This window comes from Pelodiscus sinensis, chromosome 33 (genome assembly GCF_049634645.1).
Source record: "Pelodiscus sinensis isolate JC-2024 chromosome 33, ASM4963464v1, whole genome shotgun sequence".
Classification (NCBI taxonomy): domain Eukaryota; kingdom Metazoa; phylum Chordata; order Testudines; family Trionychidae; genus Pelodiscus; species Pelodiscus sinensis.
Genome location: NC_134743.1, coordinates 4,180,270 through 4,197,628, shown reverse-complemented (window position 1 = coordinate 4,197,628; position 17,359 = coordinate 4,180,270). Strand labels below are relative to the sequence as shown.

Below are 17,359 nucleotides of genomic sequence, written 5' to 3'. Positions count from 1 at the left end.
TAGCAGCACCCCATCTGCTCTGCTCCAGGGTCCTGATTCAGCCGCTGCTGAAACTGACCAGCAGCGGCTGAATCAGGACCTGGGGCACAGCAGCTGGGGTGCTGCCGGGTTGGTCCAGTAGTGCCCAGAGCGGGCGCTGCAGGACCAATCGGCAGCGCCCCAGCTGCTCTGCCCCAGAGTCCAAAACAAAAGCCTGGTCTGCTGGGGGGGGGGGGAGAACACTAGCTGCGCCCCCCCCCCCCCAGCAGACCAGGGACACGGGAAGCAGAGCCTCTGAGGCTTTGCTCTGGCAAAGCCTCAGAGGGAGGGACCCCGCCGCGGCTGCCGCTTCAATCTGGGTGCCTGTGGTCTGCTGGGTTCCCCGCGCCTCTGAGGCTTTGCTCATGGGGCACCGGAGCAGCTTACGGGGCGAGAAAGCCCCGTTCGTAAGTGCGGATCCGCGTAAGTCGGGGACTGCCTGTATATGAAATTTTCACAGAAACATGTTCTATTTGATTAACCACAAGTCTATACTTGTTTTTATTTCAACAAAACAAGTTATATATCATATACAAAATTTAAAAGTACCTTACATTTATATTTAAATTAAAAATGATTTTATATGACCAAATAACAATTTTAACAACAAATTATTGTATTAAATCAAGACCTGAAAAAATACTAGAAAATATACCTAAAACATAATTTATAATAATACATAATTACGACTTTCTAATGAAGTATATTTTCTTTGGTGGTCCTGAAAGCAATCAGTTTTCATTTGTGCATCCCTTAGTAGGCTTCGAGTTTGACATGCCTGACTTAGTGACCAGATTGCAAAAGTAAAACAAGTGGGATGGGGAGGTCAACCATAGGTGCAAAGACCCAACCGGAGCCATGAGAAAAGAGGACATATAGCCCTAGGAAGGTGTGAAGAAGGCATATAGCCCCTGCTACACACCATAAGGCAAGGGCTAGGCTTAGGAGTAGGGCTTAAATATGTGCTTTTAAAGGAAGTTTTCAGCTAGGCATTTGTAAAGATTATTCCGTGAAACAGACCTTATTTGTTCACATGTCCCAAAGTCATGTTTATGTAACTCCCCCTTCCTCTGACTGTCCTTGGGATAGAGGACAAGATACATGATTTTTAAATAGTATAGTGTCATTAGCAAGGCTGATAGAATACCAAGAAACTATTGTTTGTGCTATATGGTTCATCACATTATACTTAAAAACGATGTCCTTTGGATTTTGGTCTTTACATTTGTAGAAGAAAAACACTGAAATACAACTCTTCTTTTGCAGACCTGGTTCTGAAGAAAAATAATAAGTTCTCTAGTTTCTCTGCTACTCCTATCCTTCAGATGAATATTTTTAAATAAAAACTAAAATTTCTCCATTTCATTTTCTTTCTTCAACCCTTTCAATCATTACCCTATAATTCTTTTACACCATATAAGAACTGTTCATGAGTTTCAATGACAGAATACCTGTTTAATTATAATACTAATTAATTGTTTAATTAACCTAGAATACATGGATGGAAACACTGATTTTTGAACTATCACTATAGAGTATATATTTTCAATATTACTATGCCTCTGATTATGTTAATTTTATGTTTGAATATACAAAAGAGGCTATCATGATGTTATGATGGGTTTTATGTTTTCCTAATTTACATTTGGTATAATGTGGCTAGGGCTATTAATTGGGAAAATCATGATCAAAATTTTGTGTGCTAAATTTTGTACACTCCTATGAAGTAGTAAGTCTTCAAATCAAAAGAAAAAAAAGGTAGCTTCTTAACAATTTCTTCATGCTGTTCTCACCATAAAATCTTCCCCAAAACATAATGGTTATTCAGTTTGGAAAAACTTTGTATGGTGCACCTCTACTGCCCTGTTTGGGTATGACTACACTAGTTCATTAATTCAGGCTAGGTAGGCTGCAAATGAAGCCTGAGAGTTAAATATCCCGGGCTTTATTTGCATGTTCCCGTCCAGTTGCCATTTTGAAATTCCACTAGTCCAAAGTAACTGCCATGTGGCTACACACGGCAGAGAAACGGCAATTCGAACTAAGTCCTTCAGACTAGTGGAATTTCAAAATGGTGACCGGATGGGAACATGCAAATAAAGCCCAAGATATTTAACTCCTGGGCTTCATTTGCAACTCCGGTCGCCTGTTTTGCCTACCTAGCTTGAATTAATGAGCTAGTGTAGACATACCCTTTGAGAGTCAGAGCAAGGGCCATGATAATGGGGGCATGGTTCAGCATTCTTTTGAAGAAGGGCTCTGTGGGGTAGCCTGGGTGCTCTCTTTCAAAAAAGCAGCTTGCTTTTTCGAAAGTACTGGTTGTAGTCTAGACACTCTTTTTCGGAAGAGGCTTGTAGTCTAGACATAGCCTATCACTCACAAATAAGCCATCTCACTGTTAAAATCAGGAGACATTGATATCCTACTGTTTCCAAAATCTTCAAGAGGTAGCCAAGTTAGTCTGTACAGGAAAAAACAACAAATGGTCTGGTAGCACTTTATACACTAACCAAACATGTAGATGGGATCATGAGCTTTCGTGGACACAGCCCACTTCTTCAGATCTTCTCCGGTCATCTGAAGAAGTGGGCTGTGCCCACAAAAGCTCACGATACCATCTACATGTTTTGTTGGTCTATAAAGTGCTACTAGATCATTTGTTGTTGTTTCCAAAATGTATTTTCTTCCAATGGCTCCTTCGTTAAATTTGTAGAGTAAAAACCCACTTCAAACAAGAGATGTAATTAATCTCATTATTTTTCATACTTAAGCTAACTAGCAGAGATGGATATGATGGTAGAGACATAGGTTCAAATAAGTTGCTGAAGTACAATGCTGTCTTTCCAGGAAAAAAATGAGTAAATTAGGTTTGGTTGGTTTTTTACAGTTGTTCTGTAACTCCAGACAATCAAGTATGCTTTACCAAATACGTCTTCTTTGTTTTGTTTTGTTTTGTTTTGTTTTGTTTTGTTTTGTTTTGTTTTGTTTTGTTTTTAATAAAAGCACCTTTTAAAAGCTATGATATGATTCCTGAGACCTAGAAGGAGAAGCCTCCTGACTGAAGATCAGTTATTAAGAGATTACAGTTTATATTCAAGGTCTTCCCTAAGCAAGGATTAAAGAGTTTGCAGATACCCCACAGGAAGAAATTCCCAAGTGCGACTTCCTGGCTTTTGAGGGGCTATTGCATTTGGGTGCTGGCAGCGTACCAGCCAAGATCAGGAAATCTGTGACCTTGGGGAGATTTTAAACAGAAACCTTTAATGGCAGGGTAGTTTAAGGAGTTTTGCAGGCACTCACTTTCTTTACTTGAAGGCTAATTAATTATACAAATGAAGCACAACAATATCCTAATCCGTGCTTCATTACCATAGGTTTTTGTGGAAGAGGGGAGCTGTGTAGATGTACACAAAGTGCCAGAATAGGGAACAGCTTTAATATAGATTTTGTTCATAATGCACTTGTGGTGATGCATTGACTCCTGGGCTTTCAAACCCTTGTGGCTGCACACGAATAGACCAAATGATGTATGATCACTACAGTTGACCATTTGGCATAAACATTGAGGAAGATGATGTGCGACTGGGAGAAGGATCTCTATAAACCATATATGGTGGAGTGAGGGCAGATTCTTCAGTAATGTGAGATCACAGGGCTTTTGTTTTTTTGTTTGTTTGCATTTTCTGTTTGTTCTTATGACATACAAGATTTGGAGTTGTTATTGAATTTAGATAGAAATGTAGCTGTGTTAGTCTGTTGTACCTAAAACAAAAAACAGGACTATGTAGCACTTTAAAGACTAACAAGATGGTTTATTAGATGATGAGCTTTCGTGGGCCAGACCCACTTCCTCAGATCAAATAGTGGAAGAAAATTGTCACAACCATATATACCAAAGGATACAGTTAAAAAAATGATGAACACATATGACAAGAACAAATCAAATTTCAGAACAGAGGAGGGATGCGGGGGCGGGGGAAGGTAGATGTCTGTGAGCTAATGGTATTAGAGGTGGGGAAATGTCTGTGAGTTAATGGTATTAGAGGTGATAATTGGGGAAGCTATCTTTGTAATGGGTGAGATAGCCAGAGTCTTTGTTGAGACTCAAGCGTAGAGTGTCATATTTTAGCATGAATGACAGTTCAGAGGATTCCCTTTGAAGTGCAGATTTAAAAGGTTTTTGAAGCAGGATGCAGGTGATTAAGTCGTTGAGACAGTGTCCTTTCTGGTTGAAATGGCAAGAAACTGTTTTTTCTTTGTGATCCTGTCTAATATCTGTTTTGTGGGCATTGATCCTTTGGCGAAGTGTCTGAGATGTTTGTCCATCTGCTTTGTACATTGGTGGGTGTCCTGTCATCGGAGGGCAGGGGTGAACCAGGTACACAGCTCCAAGAAGGTGGTCTTCTGCATGCAGAAGTTTTGGAGCCACTGCTGGTCATCCCACCACTCCATGATGACGCAGTGTCACCAGTCGAAACTGGTGTCCAGCCTCAAAAATTGCCTCTTGACAGTGGGGATGGTGGTAAGGGCATTGCTCCCACATCCAGGAAGAGGTTCTCAGTGCTGAGCTGGGATCTGAGCTCAGGCAGAACTGTCATGACAGTCTGTTGAAACTGCTGCAGAAGCTGCAGCACGGTAATGTGGGGACATCTCCGGCTCTGGTAAAAAGAGAAGAAAATGATGTGGTGTCCAAGAAAGCTGGGCAATCAGAGCATGTGCTGCAAAAGCTTTGCTATCCCTCAGAGAGGTAGGCAACCCCACAGCAGAAGCTGAGAAATAGCTGTCCAGGGGGGGTCCCTTTAAGCACCCATCTCAGATAGGCAACAGCAACTGGAAATGATGAGCTAATGGCCTAATGTGGACACTCTCTTTCAAAAGAGATCACTTTTTAGATCCACTTTTGCTGTGTGAATGCTCTCTTTTGAAAGAAGCTTTCAGTCCAGACGAACCCTGAGATGATACAATGCATATTTGAACATTTGAAAATGTGTATTGCTTTGGCATATTTATTTTTCTTGTTTGAGTACCCAAGTTAAAAATACAAGTGTATATAAAATACATAAAGGTGTCATCACTAGATTGTCACCCTGCTACAAAGCCACCTGACTCTCTGGATACATGCTTGGGCATATAACCTAAGTCATCCCATATGCCATCAGAGCCCCAGTGCTATATTTAGGCAGCAGTCTGAGCAAAGCTCTGCCATGTACATCCCTCAAACCTTGGAATCAGACCACCCATTGGCTTTGTGTAGACCTATGCTAAATGTCACAAATGAAGTAAACCAGGGGAAGAAATATTCCCATTACTGAACAGATGGAGAGATTATTGAACAGATATATAGCATAAAGAAAGTCTTGCATTACTTTGAAATATATTTTATCTTTATGTTTCTCAGAGGAACTTCAGAAAGAGAAATGTAAGTTTACTTTTATTTTTTATTTTAGTGATAATCAAATTAATCTCAAATTACTTCTGGATTGCGTACTGATTGAGGGCTCAAGCCATTCTTAGTAATGTATCTGTGGTGCTGTATGACTAAGAAAAAAGCATTTGTAACGAGTGTGTCGTGGGATGAAAAATCGTTTCCTATGCTTGTGAGAGGACAGGGCCTTCGACTTAATGGTGGATTAAAAGATTTGCATTATATTTACAATGATAGATACAATACAAACCTTACATTGTTTTGAAATACTTGAAATATTTGCTAATTTTGGTTTGTTTTTCAGTGACACTTAAGGAACGGAATGGTAAGTTTACATTCATTTTTTAATTTAATCTTACTCAGACTCAGCACAAATTGCTTTAAGAATGGGGGTATCACTTAGCATGACCAGATTGCAAAAGTAAAACACATGGGGGTGGGAGTGGTCAACGATAGGTGCAAAGCCCCAACCGGAGTCATGAGAAAGGAGGGCACCCAGCTCTAGGAAGTTGTGAAGGAGGCACAAAGCCCCTGCTGCAAGCTATAAGCCAAGGGTTAGGTTTAGGCTTAGGACTTAAGTAAGTGGTTTCAAAGGAATTATTAAAGATTGTTCCCTGAAAGATACCTTATTTGTTGACATGTTCCCCAAACCAACTTTATGTAACTCCCCCTTCCTGAATCCTAGAGGAGGCTGTGCATTTATCTGCCTGTGATTGAAGGTCAGTAATTAAGAAATTACAGTTTATATTCAAGCTTTCCCCTAAGGAAGAATTGAAGAGTTTGTGGTTCCCACACAGGAAGAAACTCCCAAGTGCAACTTCCTGGCTTTGAGGGGCTATTGCATTTGGGTGCTGGCAGCGTACCAGACAAGGTCAGGGAATCTGTGACCTTGGGGAGTTTTTAAACAGAAACCTCTAGTGGCGGTGTAGTTTAAAGAGTTTTGCAGGTACCCACCTTCTGCACTCAAAGGGCATGTCTAGACTACATGCCTCTGTGCCAATGATAAGCGCGGTGGCCATGTTTATTTTAATGAAGCGGGGATTATTTAAAACCTCGCTTCTTTGCCTATGCCAGATAGCCTAATCTACATGCCTCTGTCACCAGAGGCATGTAGTCTAGACATACCCAATGTGCCAGAGTGGGGAACAGCCTTCACATAGATGTTTTTCATAATGCATTTGTAGTGATGCATTGACTCCTGGGTTGTTAAACCTTTGTGGCTGCACATGAATAAACTAAATGTTGCATGATCACTACAGTTGACCATTTGGCATAAGCATTGAGGAAGATGATGTGCGACTGGGAGAAGGGTCTCTTTAAACCATATATGGTGGGGTGTGGGCACATTTTCCAGTAATGTGAGATCACAGGCCTTTTTTTTGTTTGTTTGTATTTTCTGTTTGTTTTTATGACATACAAGATTTGGAGTTGTTATTGAATTTAGGTGATTGAGCAAGTGTTTAAGAAAGGCCACAAATGAAAATACTGGCAACTGCTTTATGGGAAGGTCTATGGGGCAGATGCTTCGGAGAGCTAAGTAGTACCTGCCCACCTGATATATCATTGACATCCCACTCTTCTTTTGCAGACCAGCTCCAGAAGGAAAATGGTAAGTTCCCTAATTTCTCAGCTACTCCTACCCTTCAGAAGAATATTCTTCAATGAAAACTGATGGGTTTGTTTCATTTCATTCTCTTTCTTCAGTGCATAGTTGTTCATTTACTTTACATTTTTTTACTCCAAATCAGAACCGTTGATGATTTTCTCTGACAACACTTTTTAATTAACCTAGAACAGAGTCGTGAATTAACACAGGCTTATAGGCTGCGCTGGTGCTGGGGTCCTCTGAAGGTGGGGGGGACCTCTAAGAGACATTGGGCTAGCACTATGGGATTCTGGGGGATGAAGCCAAAACTGTGGGTCTCTGTGGGTGTAATTAGTACTGGGGGGCTCTAGGTGGTGGGAGCCTGACTTTGGGGCACATTGGCACCTCTGGGGTTGGGGGCTGACAATGGGGAGCTCTGGGGCTGGGGCTAGTAGTAAGGGGATACATTGGGAACAGGGCTAACATTGTAGACTGGGGGGGTGGCACTGAGCAAGACCCTGAGGGTGGCTGGGTGCAGAGGGTCTCTGGAAACAGGAGACTGGCACTTGGTGGTCTGGTGGTGGGGGCTCTAAGGAACAGGAGTCTGGCACTAAGGCATTTGGGATGGGGGCTGGCACTGGGGGTTCTGAGGACAGGAGTCTGGCACTTGGGGGTGGGGTTGGTGCAGAGGACTCTGTGGTCAGTGGATGGCAGTGGGGAATAGTGGAAGAGTGAGGAACTCTAGGGATTAGGGCTGGCACTGGGGAGCTTGGGGACCCGGGGCTTTTCATACCTCAGACTGGCAAACTTATTCACAAATTTTGGGGAGAGCTAACATTTTATTTGCATATTTGAATATTCATTATTTGCAGAATAAATATGAAAATATGCAAATAAAATATTACCAGCCGGCCAAAATTTCTGAACCTGTATGCTGGTCTGTGGCATAAAAAAGGCATGGCTCAGCATCCCTTTAGCCTATTTTCTGCAATACTTATGGCATCTGTTGATACCAGAACAATTTGGATCAGTCATGGGGAAGATATGTCCCAGGGTCTGGATTCTGCCCTCCAAGCCTTTCCATCTGGTCTGCAACCCACTCCACTGGAAGCTTGATGCACTGTGAACCCCCTCCTTTACCCAAACTCCCTCTCAGACTCCACACCTTCTCCTGTACTCCTATCCTTTACCCTGCTCTCCCTTCTACACTCAACCTCTGTCCCAGACCTCACACCCCTTCCATAGAAAACTGTGACCCTTGACCATTTATCAAAATCTTCAAGATGGGAGCATCCCACAGCTAAGGTAACTCATAATAGGAGGGAAGAATCCAAACGGACTCTTTTATCATTGCTCCCAATCTCCACCCTTGTTCATTGAATGCTCTTTAACTGCTGCTCTGGGTGTCTCTTATCTTATCTTACTATACCTCAGAAAAGGATTTCCTCTGGGACCACAGAGTGACATCATCACGTCACTCTGCATTACACAGGAACATACAGCACCCACCCCCAGCTTGGTCTTTCCCAGAGCACAGATGGAGGGCTTGGGTTGCCTACGGCTCCAGCCATTCCCTTCCCTACCTATTAGTGGGAGGGAAAGCTGGGCCTTTGGCTGGTGCGACCCTCCAGGTGGGAAAAGTGGTCTGGTGTGGCTTACGTCCGGTCCTCCAGGTGGGCAGGGGGAAAGCCACACCCAGTCCCTCCCAGTGGGAAAACCTGTCCAGCATGGCTGGAGTCTGGCCTCTTCCAATGCATGGGGGGAAGGTTGGACTAGCGCGGCTCCTCCAAGTGCACGGGGAAAAAGCTGGGCCCAGACCAATCTTTCTCTGTGCATGGGGGGAAATTTTGCCCAGCCCAGTCCCTTCTAGCATTCAGGGGGAAAATTGGGCCCAGAAGCCGGTCCAGATGCACATTGCAGCCTGGCCCAGCCTGGCCTGGCTGCCGAGGTTAGAGCCAGCCCTAGTGTACTGCCTTGTCACTAAAGTTATCACTGCCTTCTCCCTGGAGAAACAGTTAAGCCACTGTGGGGGGTGTAGGGAGGGAAAAGGGGGCCCTGGTTGGCAGAGGGGGGAAGAGGAAGGGAGCCCTGGCTGGTAGAGTTGGGGGCAAAGGGGGTCCTGGTTGGCATGGCCTCATCCTGGTGTGGCAGGGGGAGGGAGCAGGGACCCTGGTTGGCGCGGCCACATACTCGCCCTCCCTGGTGGCTGGAGGGAGAGAGTGGGGGTTGCCTCCACCCACAACAGAGGGATTGGTGAATGCAGTGAGCAGGAGGCACAGCCCCCTAGTAACCTTAGGTACATCTAGACTCCAAGCTTTTGTCGACAGAGGCTTTGTCGATAGATACCGTTGAGAAAGCATCTGTCGACAAAGAGTGTCTATCTAGACTACATCCAGTTCTGTTGACAAAGCAAGCCTCTTTGTCGACATGAGAGTATAGACGCAAAGAACAGTGTAGATGCAATAACTCTGTTGACAAAAGGCGTTATTCCTCATAGAATGAGGTTTACCGCCATAGAAAAAACTGCTGAGTTCTGTCTACATTATGTCGACAGTACTCAGCGGCAGTGTAGTTTTCCTAAGGTATACTTTTGTCAGGTATAGTTTTGTTGACAAAAGTAGACTTTTGTCGACAAAACCCTGTAGTCTGGACACACACCTTCAGCCTAGTTATTATGGAACTCAGGTGAGATGTGGGAAATTCAAGTTCTAATCTCCCTTGTCTCTCATTCAGGGAGTGAGATGTGGTTCTTCCACATCCTAAATGGGTGCTTAACATCTGAACTATGGGTGAAAAGGGGAGGTTGTCTTGCTCCCCAGCTATTTTATGTGCCTGGCTGAAAGAGATGAGTCATGCCTTTGAATCCTAAGAAAAGAAGGCACCTTCCTCATCTAGAATTAGTTGGCTCCCTGGCTTTTGTGTCGTATATTGTTTGGCACCTCTCTCCTCTTGATGTGAATAGGTAGCTGGGGCACATAACTCAGTCTTTGTAAATTCCATTGGGTGTCTAGACACCTAAAAATAAGATGTGGCCATATGCTGAGTACAACAGCTTTGTCTTTTTCAAGCTCTGGGCCTTAAGCCCTGCCTCATTCGGTGTACTTCTGTTGCCACACTGCCAAAGTAAACAATAATATTTGGGTCTAAATCATTGTTAACTACTCTCCTAAAAGAAACAGAGTGTGTATGACTAGAAAAAATTGGGGGTGAGTCATTTTATGAAAGAAAAATTTAAAAACATATCGCATTCCAAAAGGGCAAATTCATAATGAGATGAGGCACAAGACATAGAAGTTCATAGGAAGACCAAGGCCCATACTTAGGTTTCTAATCATAGCAGTTCAGAAAATCCCACATCTATGTGTACTATTAAATGTACTGTGGGTACATTCTTGGGACTTCTCTTTGTTGTTTAAAAACACTGCTATACAATTAAATCCCCCTGAATGCTCCCTCAGTTTGTAACATGTTACTAGCTTCCTTTAATTCAATGTCTGTTATTTCTCTGGTTTCAGAATGGAGAAAGGCTCGCAATGAAACAGGTAACACAAACCACATTTCTTCCACTTTTAATAAATCATTGTGTTAATACAGCAACCAGACTAGAAACAGCATAAAATTCTGTTTGCCTGAGAACAGATACAGAGACTCATGCTCACTTTTTTTAACCAGTGAAAACTCCTTTTTATACTACTACTTGATTCTGATCACATACCAGCTTCACACCAGTGTAACCTCATGGATTTATATGGAGACACTTCTGATTCACACAGATGTGAGTTCACAATTAGCCTTCACTGAGAGTTTTATCTGCTTAAGGACCAAGGACATGGTAAGTACCTCAAGATTTGGAGCAGGGTAAAAGCACCCTACAAGAATTGCACTAACCACCACCCCAGGGACCCAGATGGAGAGAGAGCCCCTTATACACTCCCCACCACACAATAAGCTGTGGGGAAAGAGGACCCCATGATCTGCCCAAAAGTAGCCCCCTTACCTCCTCTGCCCCAGGGGAAGCAGCAGCCACAGCAGCAGGAAAGGTGGAGTCCAAGCCTGCAGAAGTGAAGAAGAAAGGGGCCAGGTGGAACCCAAGAAGATGGAAGAGGGGGTCCTCCCCCTTCTCCTCTCCAGGGGCAAGGCAGCAGAAGCTCCACACCCCCGCCCAGCAGCTCTAACTGCTATCTGAGATAAGGTGTGGGAGAGGAAACTACCTGCAAAGAAAGCAGGAGGGGAGAAGAGGAGGCCTGGCCCAGAATGGAGGCAGCCAAGGCCTTGCTCACAGCAGAAGCAGTCTTCCACACACCCCTCCCAAAGAGGTAGAGAGGAGGCATGCAGAGAGGGGAGGATGTGTGACAGAACCAGACCAGCTGGCTGTTGCTCTCTAATGGAGAGCAGGTATGCAGGGTGCTGGATGAAGAGTTTTCTGTTCCCTGAATAAACTTCCTGAGTCTTCTGCCCTGTAATTAAAGCAGGCTAATCAGACACCTAAAGCCCGGGGTGCTACTGTAAAAGATTTCCCCCAGGTAAGGAAGGGGGAAGGAATAAAGGGATGGAGTGAGACGAGAAAGTGCATTTACAGAGAAGCCGAGAAAGGGAAGATTCAGCCAGGTGCCAGAGAAAAGGCTCTAGGGGAGCATTTGAGGAAGTGGCCCAGGGAAAAGGCTGCTGTCTTCGAGCTAGAGGGAAAAACCCGAGCAGTTGCTGCTGCCTGTGGTCCCTGGGCCAGAACCCAGAGTAGTGGCTGGGCCTGGGCTCCGCAACCTCCCCACACCTCAGAAAGAACCAGTTCTGGGGAAAGAAGGTCCAGGTATTAGGGAGGGGTCTCTCCCTCCCCATTAATTGACTTTACAAATGATGCAAATGGCTCAATAAGCAGTAACTCTGACCTCTAGAAAGACACTAGAGGCAACGTACAGGGTCATGACTATCTGTGTGCTGAGGCACCTAACAACTGCCCAAGGAGTTGTTTTACTTCAGAGGATGGGCCAGTCAGACTCTGATCTCAGGTTTGAAGGGTAACAAAGAAGACACAAATCGCTTAATGCAAATAAATGCAAGATTTATTAGATATTACAGGTGATATAAAAAGAAAACAAGAGAAGGCTCACAACATCCCTTTGGCTTGCTGGGGACTTCCCAAAGGACCTGGAACTGCACAGAGGTGCCTTTCAGACCTGGCTGAGGAGTCCATCCTTTGCTGAGTTGGAGTCCCCGACCTGAAAGCCAGACTCTTCTGGCTGGCCCAGCCTCTGAGGTAAAATAGAAATGCAGGACCATGGGGTAGAGCCAGCACTTTGCCACAACACACACAATGTCATGATAATAAAAGTAATGATGATGGTGGGTATTTGTGGTAAGAAGTAGAATCATAGAACACTAGAACATTGTGTGTGTTGTGACACTCTTTTAGATACCCGAAATCGGCTATCATGTCCCCTCTCAGTCTTCTTCTTTCCAAACTAAACAAACCCAATTCTTTCAGTCTTCCTTCATAGTTCATGCTCTCTAGTCCTTGAATCATTTTTGTTGCTTTTCTCTGGACCTTCTACAATTTCTCCACAACTTTCTGGACACAATACTCCAATTGAGGCCAAATCAGCGCAGAGTAGTGTAGAGAATGTCTTGGTCACAGCACTCCTGAATTATGGTGGTAAAATGTATGGGATTATGGTGGTAATTGACAATGATGTAGACAATGGTGTAAAGTTAGCTCTGGTTGTGAAGGTTTTGACTTGTTATTGACAGTGTTGGTTAAAAATTAATATTATACTGAGTGATAATTATTAAGGAGATGATGCAAGACACAGCTATAACCATAGTCATTTGTGACAGATAGCAGTATGAGAGTGGTGCTACTAATTTGCATTTATGGTAATTTTCTTCTGATCCCCTGAAAGCAAATATTAGCCCACTTGACTCTATCCCTCAGTGAAGTAGGCATAATACACAATTTAATGAAATTGATTAAGATATTTTAACAAGATGACATGACTAGTCTGTGTCAAAACAAACCAACAAACATTGTAAAGCCGGCTTCAGTCAGGGAAAGCTCCCACTTGAAAAGGGAAAGCAGGATGGAGCCCACTCTGGAAATTTCCTTTTCTCTCAGCTTGGATTGACATTACACCAGTGTTTTGAAGACCAAATCTCTGTCTTTGCAGATAACATCATTCTTGATGCAGTCACAGCCCATCCTAACCTCTCCATTTCTAGTAATAAAAAGAGTTTTACACATGAAGCCCAACCTCAAAATGTTCCACCAAACCCAGAGAGGTTTGATGCATCTGTCTGTGTGCTGGGCTCTGAAAGATTCTCCTCTGGGAAGCACTACTGGGAGGTGGATGTTGAAAACAGCACTGAATGGGACCTGGGAGTGGCCAGAAAATCCATACAAAGAAAAGGGAAACTTTCCCTGTCCCCTAAAGAGGGTTTCTGGGCTCTGAGTCTGAATGGGAAAGATTACTGGGCAAAAACAGATCCCTGGACCCGGGTCACAGTGCAGAAAAATCCCCAGAAAATTGGAGTTTACCTTAATTACAAAGACAGGCAAGTGACCTTTTTCAATGTAACTGACATGTCTGTGTTGTTCACATTTAGTGATTGTTCATTCTCAGAAGATGTTTGTCCATTCTTTAAAAATTCACACAGAGGAGTGACAATGAGAATTTGTTCTATTAAAGAAGAGATCTATTAAATGTCAAGTGCTTGGTTTACAGTGATATTTCTTTACTATCAAGTTTATTTCAAAAATCTGTGTATTGATGGTGTCATGTTATCTGTATCTTTTCCTTAAAATAATTTTTCAGTCTCATGGCAAATACCGATTGTGACGCCACGTCGGGGTTCCCCCAAATCCTGCAGCCCAGTATCAGCAAGAACAGACTCCGCCTGCCAGAGAATAGAGAGGGTTTATTGTTTCTCCAGAATACAGCACAGCATACAAGTGATGTGGCTATAGGAGTCTGGGCCAGGATGCCTCAGATCCCTTGGGTTAGGGGGGGTCCATCACCCCCCTAGACCTCCAGTCCTCAGTTTAGGCTCACTCCTTCATGTTCCCCCTGCCAGCAACTGCCTTGCTCCCAGACCCTGCCCCCCAACCAGGTGTTAATCTCTGCCTCCCTTCCTTTGTCTCTCAGGGTATGTCTACACTACAGAGTTAGTTCGAACTAAGGGTATGTCTACACTACCCCGCTAGTTCGAACTAGGGGGGTAATGTAGGCATACCGCACTTGCAAATGAAGCCCGGGATTTGAATTTCCCAGGCTTCATTTGCATAAGCGGGGAGCCGCCATTTTTAAAACCCCGCGGCTACACGGGGCTCGAACTAGGTAGTTCCACGAGGTGTACCGGTAGTTCGGAATAGGAATCCGCTGCACGGGGTTCGAACCAGCGGGGTTTTAAAAATGGCAGCTCCCCGCTTATGCAAATGAAGCCCGGGAAATTCAAATCCCGGGCTTCATTTGCAAGTGCGGTATGCCTACATTACCCCCCTAGTTCGAACTAGGAGGGTAGTGTAGACATACCCTAACTTAGTTCGAATTAGTTAATTCGAACTAAGCTAATTCGAACTAACGCGTCTAGAACTAAAAACTAGTTCGAATTAGCATTTTGCTAATTCGAACTAGCATGTCCACATTAAGTGGACCCTGAACAGGGCTTAAGGATGGCTGGAAGCAGTGCCGGCAGGGCATCAGAGGAGGACTTAGAGCGTGGAGATGCTGTCTCAGGCTAGCCAAGGGCTGCGCTTAAAGGGACCCGACCCCCACCCCGGACAGACAGTTCTCAGGGGTTCCCCGCTTGAAAACCAGTCCTGGCTTGGAGTGCCCAGAGTGCCTACACTGGGCACATCACACCACTCGGAAATCAGCCCGGTTGCACTTGCCGCAAGCTGCCATCTGGGGAGAGGGGGCAATTGGGGGGCTGCAGGAGAGCTTCCACCCCCAGAAGCCCGCAGAGCCAGCCCAGTCCTCCCCATCGGGGGCTCGTACCCCATTCCTCCCTCACCTCCTTCCACTTAGCCTTCCCTAGCCCCTTTTCTTGATGTACAAAATAAAGGACAATTGTGTTCAAAAATGGAATCTGTCTTTATTGAACAAAACTGGGAGAGACTGGGAAAAGGAGGTGGGAGAGGGGAAGAGAGAGGCTGGGAGAGGGGAGGGCAACTACAATGATCAGGGGTTGGGAACAGGTCCCATATGAAGAGAGGCTAAAGAGACTGGGACTTCTCAGCTTAGAAAAGAGGAGACAGAGGGGGGACCGGATAGAGGTCTCTAAAAGAAGGAGTTGGGTGGAGAGGGTGCATACAGAAAAGTTCTTCATTAGTTTTCATAAAGAAGGACTAGAGGACACCAAAGGAAAGGAATGGGTAACAGGCTTCAAACTAGTAAGAGAAAGTTGTTCTTCACAAAGCAAAGAGTCAACCTGTGGAACTCCTTGCTGCAGGAGGCTGTGAAAGCTAGAACTAGAACAGAGTTTAAAGGGAAGTGAGATCAAGTCATGGAGGTTGGGTCCATGGAGTGCTATTAGCCAGGGGGTAGGAGTGGTGTCCCTGCCCAAGGTTTGTGGAAGGCTGAAGAGGGATGGCACGAAACAAATGGCTTGCTCACTGTCTTTGGTCCATCCCCTCCAGGGTCCGTAGGGTTGGCCGCTGTCGGCAGACAGGCTACTGGGCTAGATGGACCTTTGGTCTGACCCAGGACGGTCATTGTAAGCTCAGGGCTGGGGGTCTCAGCAGACCCCCTTGATTTTCATGCACACCTGCTCCTGGGTGGCCAGGTTGGCAGCTCTCCTGCCCAAGCCGGCCACTTTCCTGTGCCTAGTGCTGAGATCGTGGACAAGGTCCACGATGTCCGCACTAGCCCAGGCGGGTTCCCGCCTCTTGCGGTCCCGGGCAAGCTCCTAGGAGCTGCCAGCCTGGTCCCGGGAAGAGGGGGAGGGCTGGGGGGCATCGGGTGGCTGGCTCGAGCCGTGCCAGGTGCAGGGTCTGCTGGCTGGGTGCTGGCAGGCTTGCACTTGGCACGGGCACTGTAGCCAGCCCATGCCCCTTTAAGAGGTCCGGGGCCGGGAGGTGGGCAGTAGAGTTTCCCTGGTGTTGGCCAGAGTGGCCACCAGGGAAAGCTGGGGAGGGCTAGCCTCCCACTAGTTCGAATTAAGGGTCTACACAGCCCTTAATTCGAACTAGCTAGTTCGAACTAGGCTTAATCCTCGTATAATGAGGTTTACCTAGTTCGAACTAAGCACTCCGCTAGTTCAAATTAAGTTCGAACTAGCGGAGCGCTAGTGTAGCGCCTCTCAAAGTTAGTTCGAACTAACCTCCGTTAGTTCGAACTAACTCTGTAGTGTAGACATACCCTCAGTCTGGGAAGAGCTTTGCTAACTGCCCAGGCTGGGACGAGGTGTCTGGGCTAATACACATGTGGGTCATTCAGTGGGAATCACACATCCCAGCACAGGGGAACCCCAGGTTACAGAGCAGACAGCACCCCCACTACTCCTCACTGATGGCTGCATAACCTCCTAAGAATATGATGATTCTAACAGAGAATATGCAATTTTTCACTTAAAAAACACAGCACTGTTACATAGCAATGTTGGTTGGCATTGACCACAGAAATAAAACAAATCCAACTAAATACCATTTTAATATCTGCATATTTCTGTTCAGTAAATTGATCAGCTAGACATTTCACTAGTCTACATATAGGCTACGTCTAGATTTTATCTCTTTTTCGTAAAAGGGTTGCAAATTAGACGCATCGCAATTGCTAATGAAGCGGGGATTTAAATCTCCCCTGCTTCATTAGCCTAAAAATGGCTGCTGCTTTTTTTCGGCACGGAGCTTTGCCGGAAAAAAGCGCCAGTCTAGACGCGGATCTTTTGGAAAATAAAGCCTTTTCCGACAGATCCCTTATCCCTTATTTTAAGAGGGATAAAGGATCTTTAGGAAAAGGCTTTATTTTCCGAAAGATCCGCATCTAGACTGGTGCTTTTTTCCGGCAAAGCCAAATTATTTTTGGGTCGGGGGCCACTAACCCACAGAGAAATCAGTCAGGGGATGCACTCAAGTGAGAATCAATCAAACAAACAAAAACAAAGACACATTTTTCAAGTTCAATTCAAGCTTTTTGTCCCCCACTCTCCTTGAAAGTTGTTTTAAGAATTTCACTCATCACTCTAGTCAGTTTATATCTATGGCTATGTCTACACTACACGGTTTTTGTGCAAAAACCCTTGGAGCATCCACACAGTCAATCGACAAAACAGAGAGCTTTTTGAAGTGTAGGTATACCTCCTTCTATGAGTCATAACTCATTTTTGTGAAAGAGTTCTTG

At 44.9% G+C, this 17,359-nt stretch overlaps 1 protein-coding gene across 3 annotated transcripts in view; it reads left to right on the top strand.

Moving 5' to 3' along the window:
• LOC102452068 (putative butyrophilin subfamily 2 member A3) overlaps window positions 1-13,739 on the top strand; it is a 41,839-nt gene extending 28,100 nt beyond the window's left edge. For 2 of the 3 annotated variants that reach the window (XM_075914298.1, XM_075914297.1), the window contains 5 exons: window positions 5,417-5,437; window positions 5,748-5,768; window positions 7,032-7,052; window positions 10,544-10,570; window positions 13,190-13,739. In XM_075914298.1, the coding sequence (XP_075770413.1) occupies window positions 5,417-5,437; window positions 5,748-5,768; window positions 7,032-7,052; window positions 10,544-10,570; window positions 13,190-13,722 (623 nt within the window). In that variant the 3' untranslated portion in view covers window positions 13,723-13,739. The other variant, XM_075914299.1, reaches the window with a different exon arrangement.
• Window positions 13,740-17,359: the final 3,620 nt, after the last annotated feature.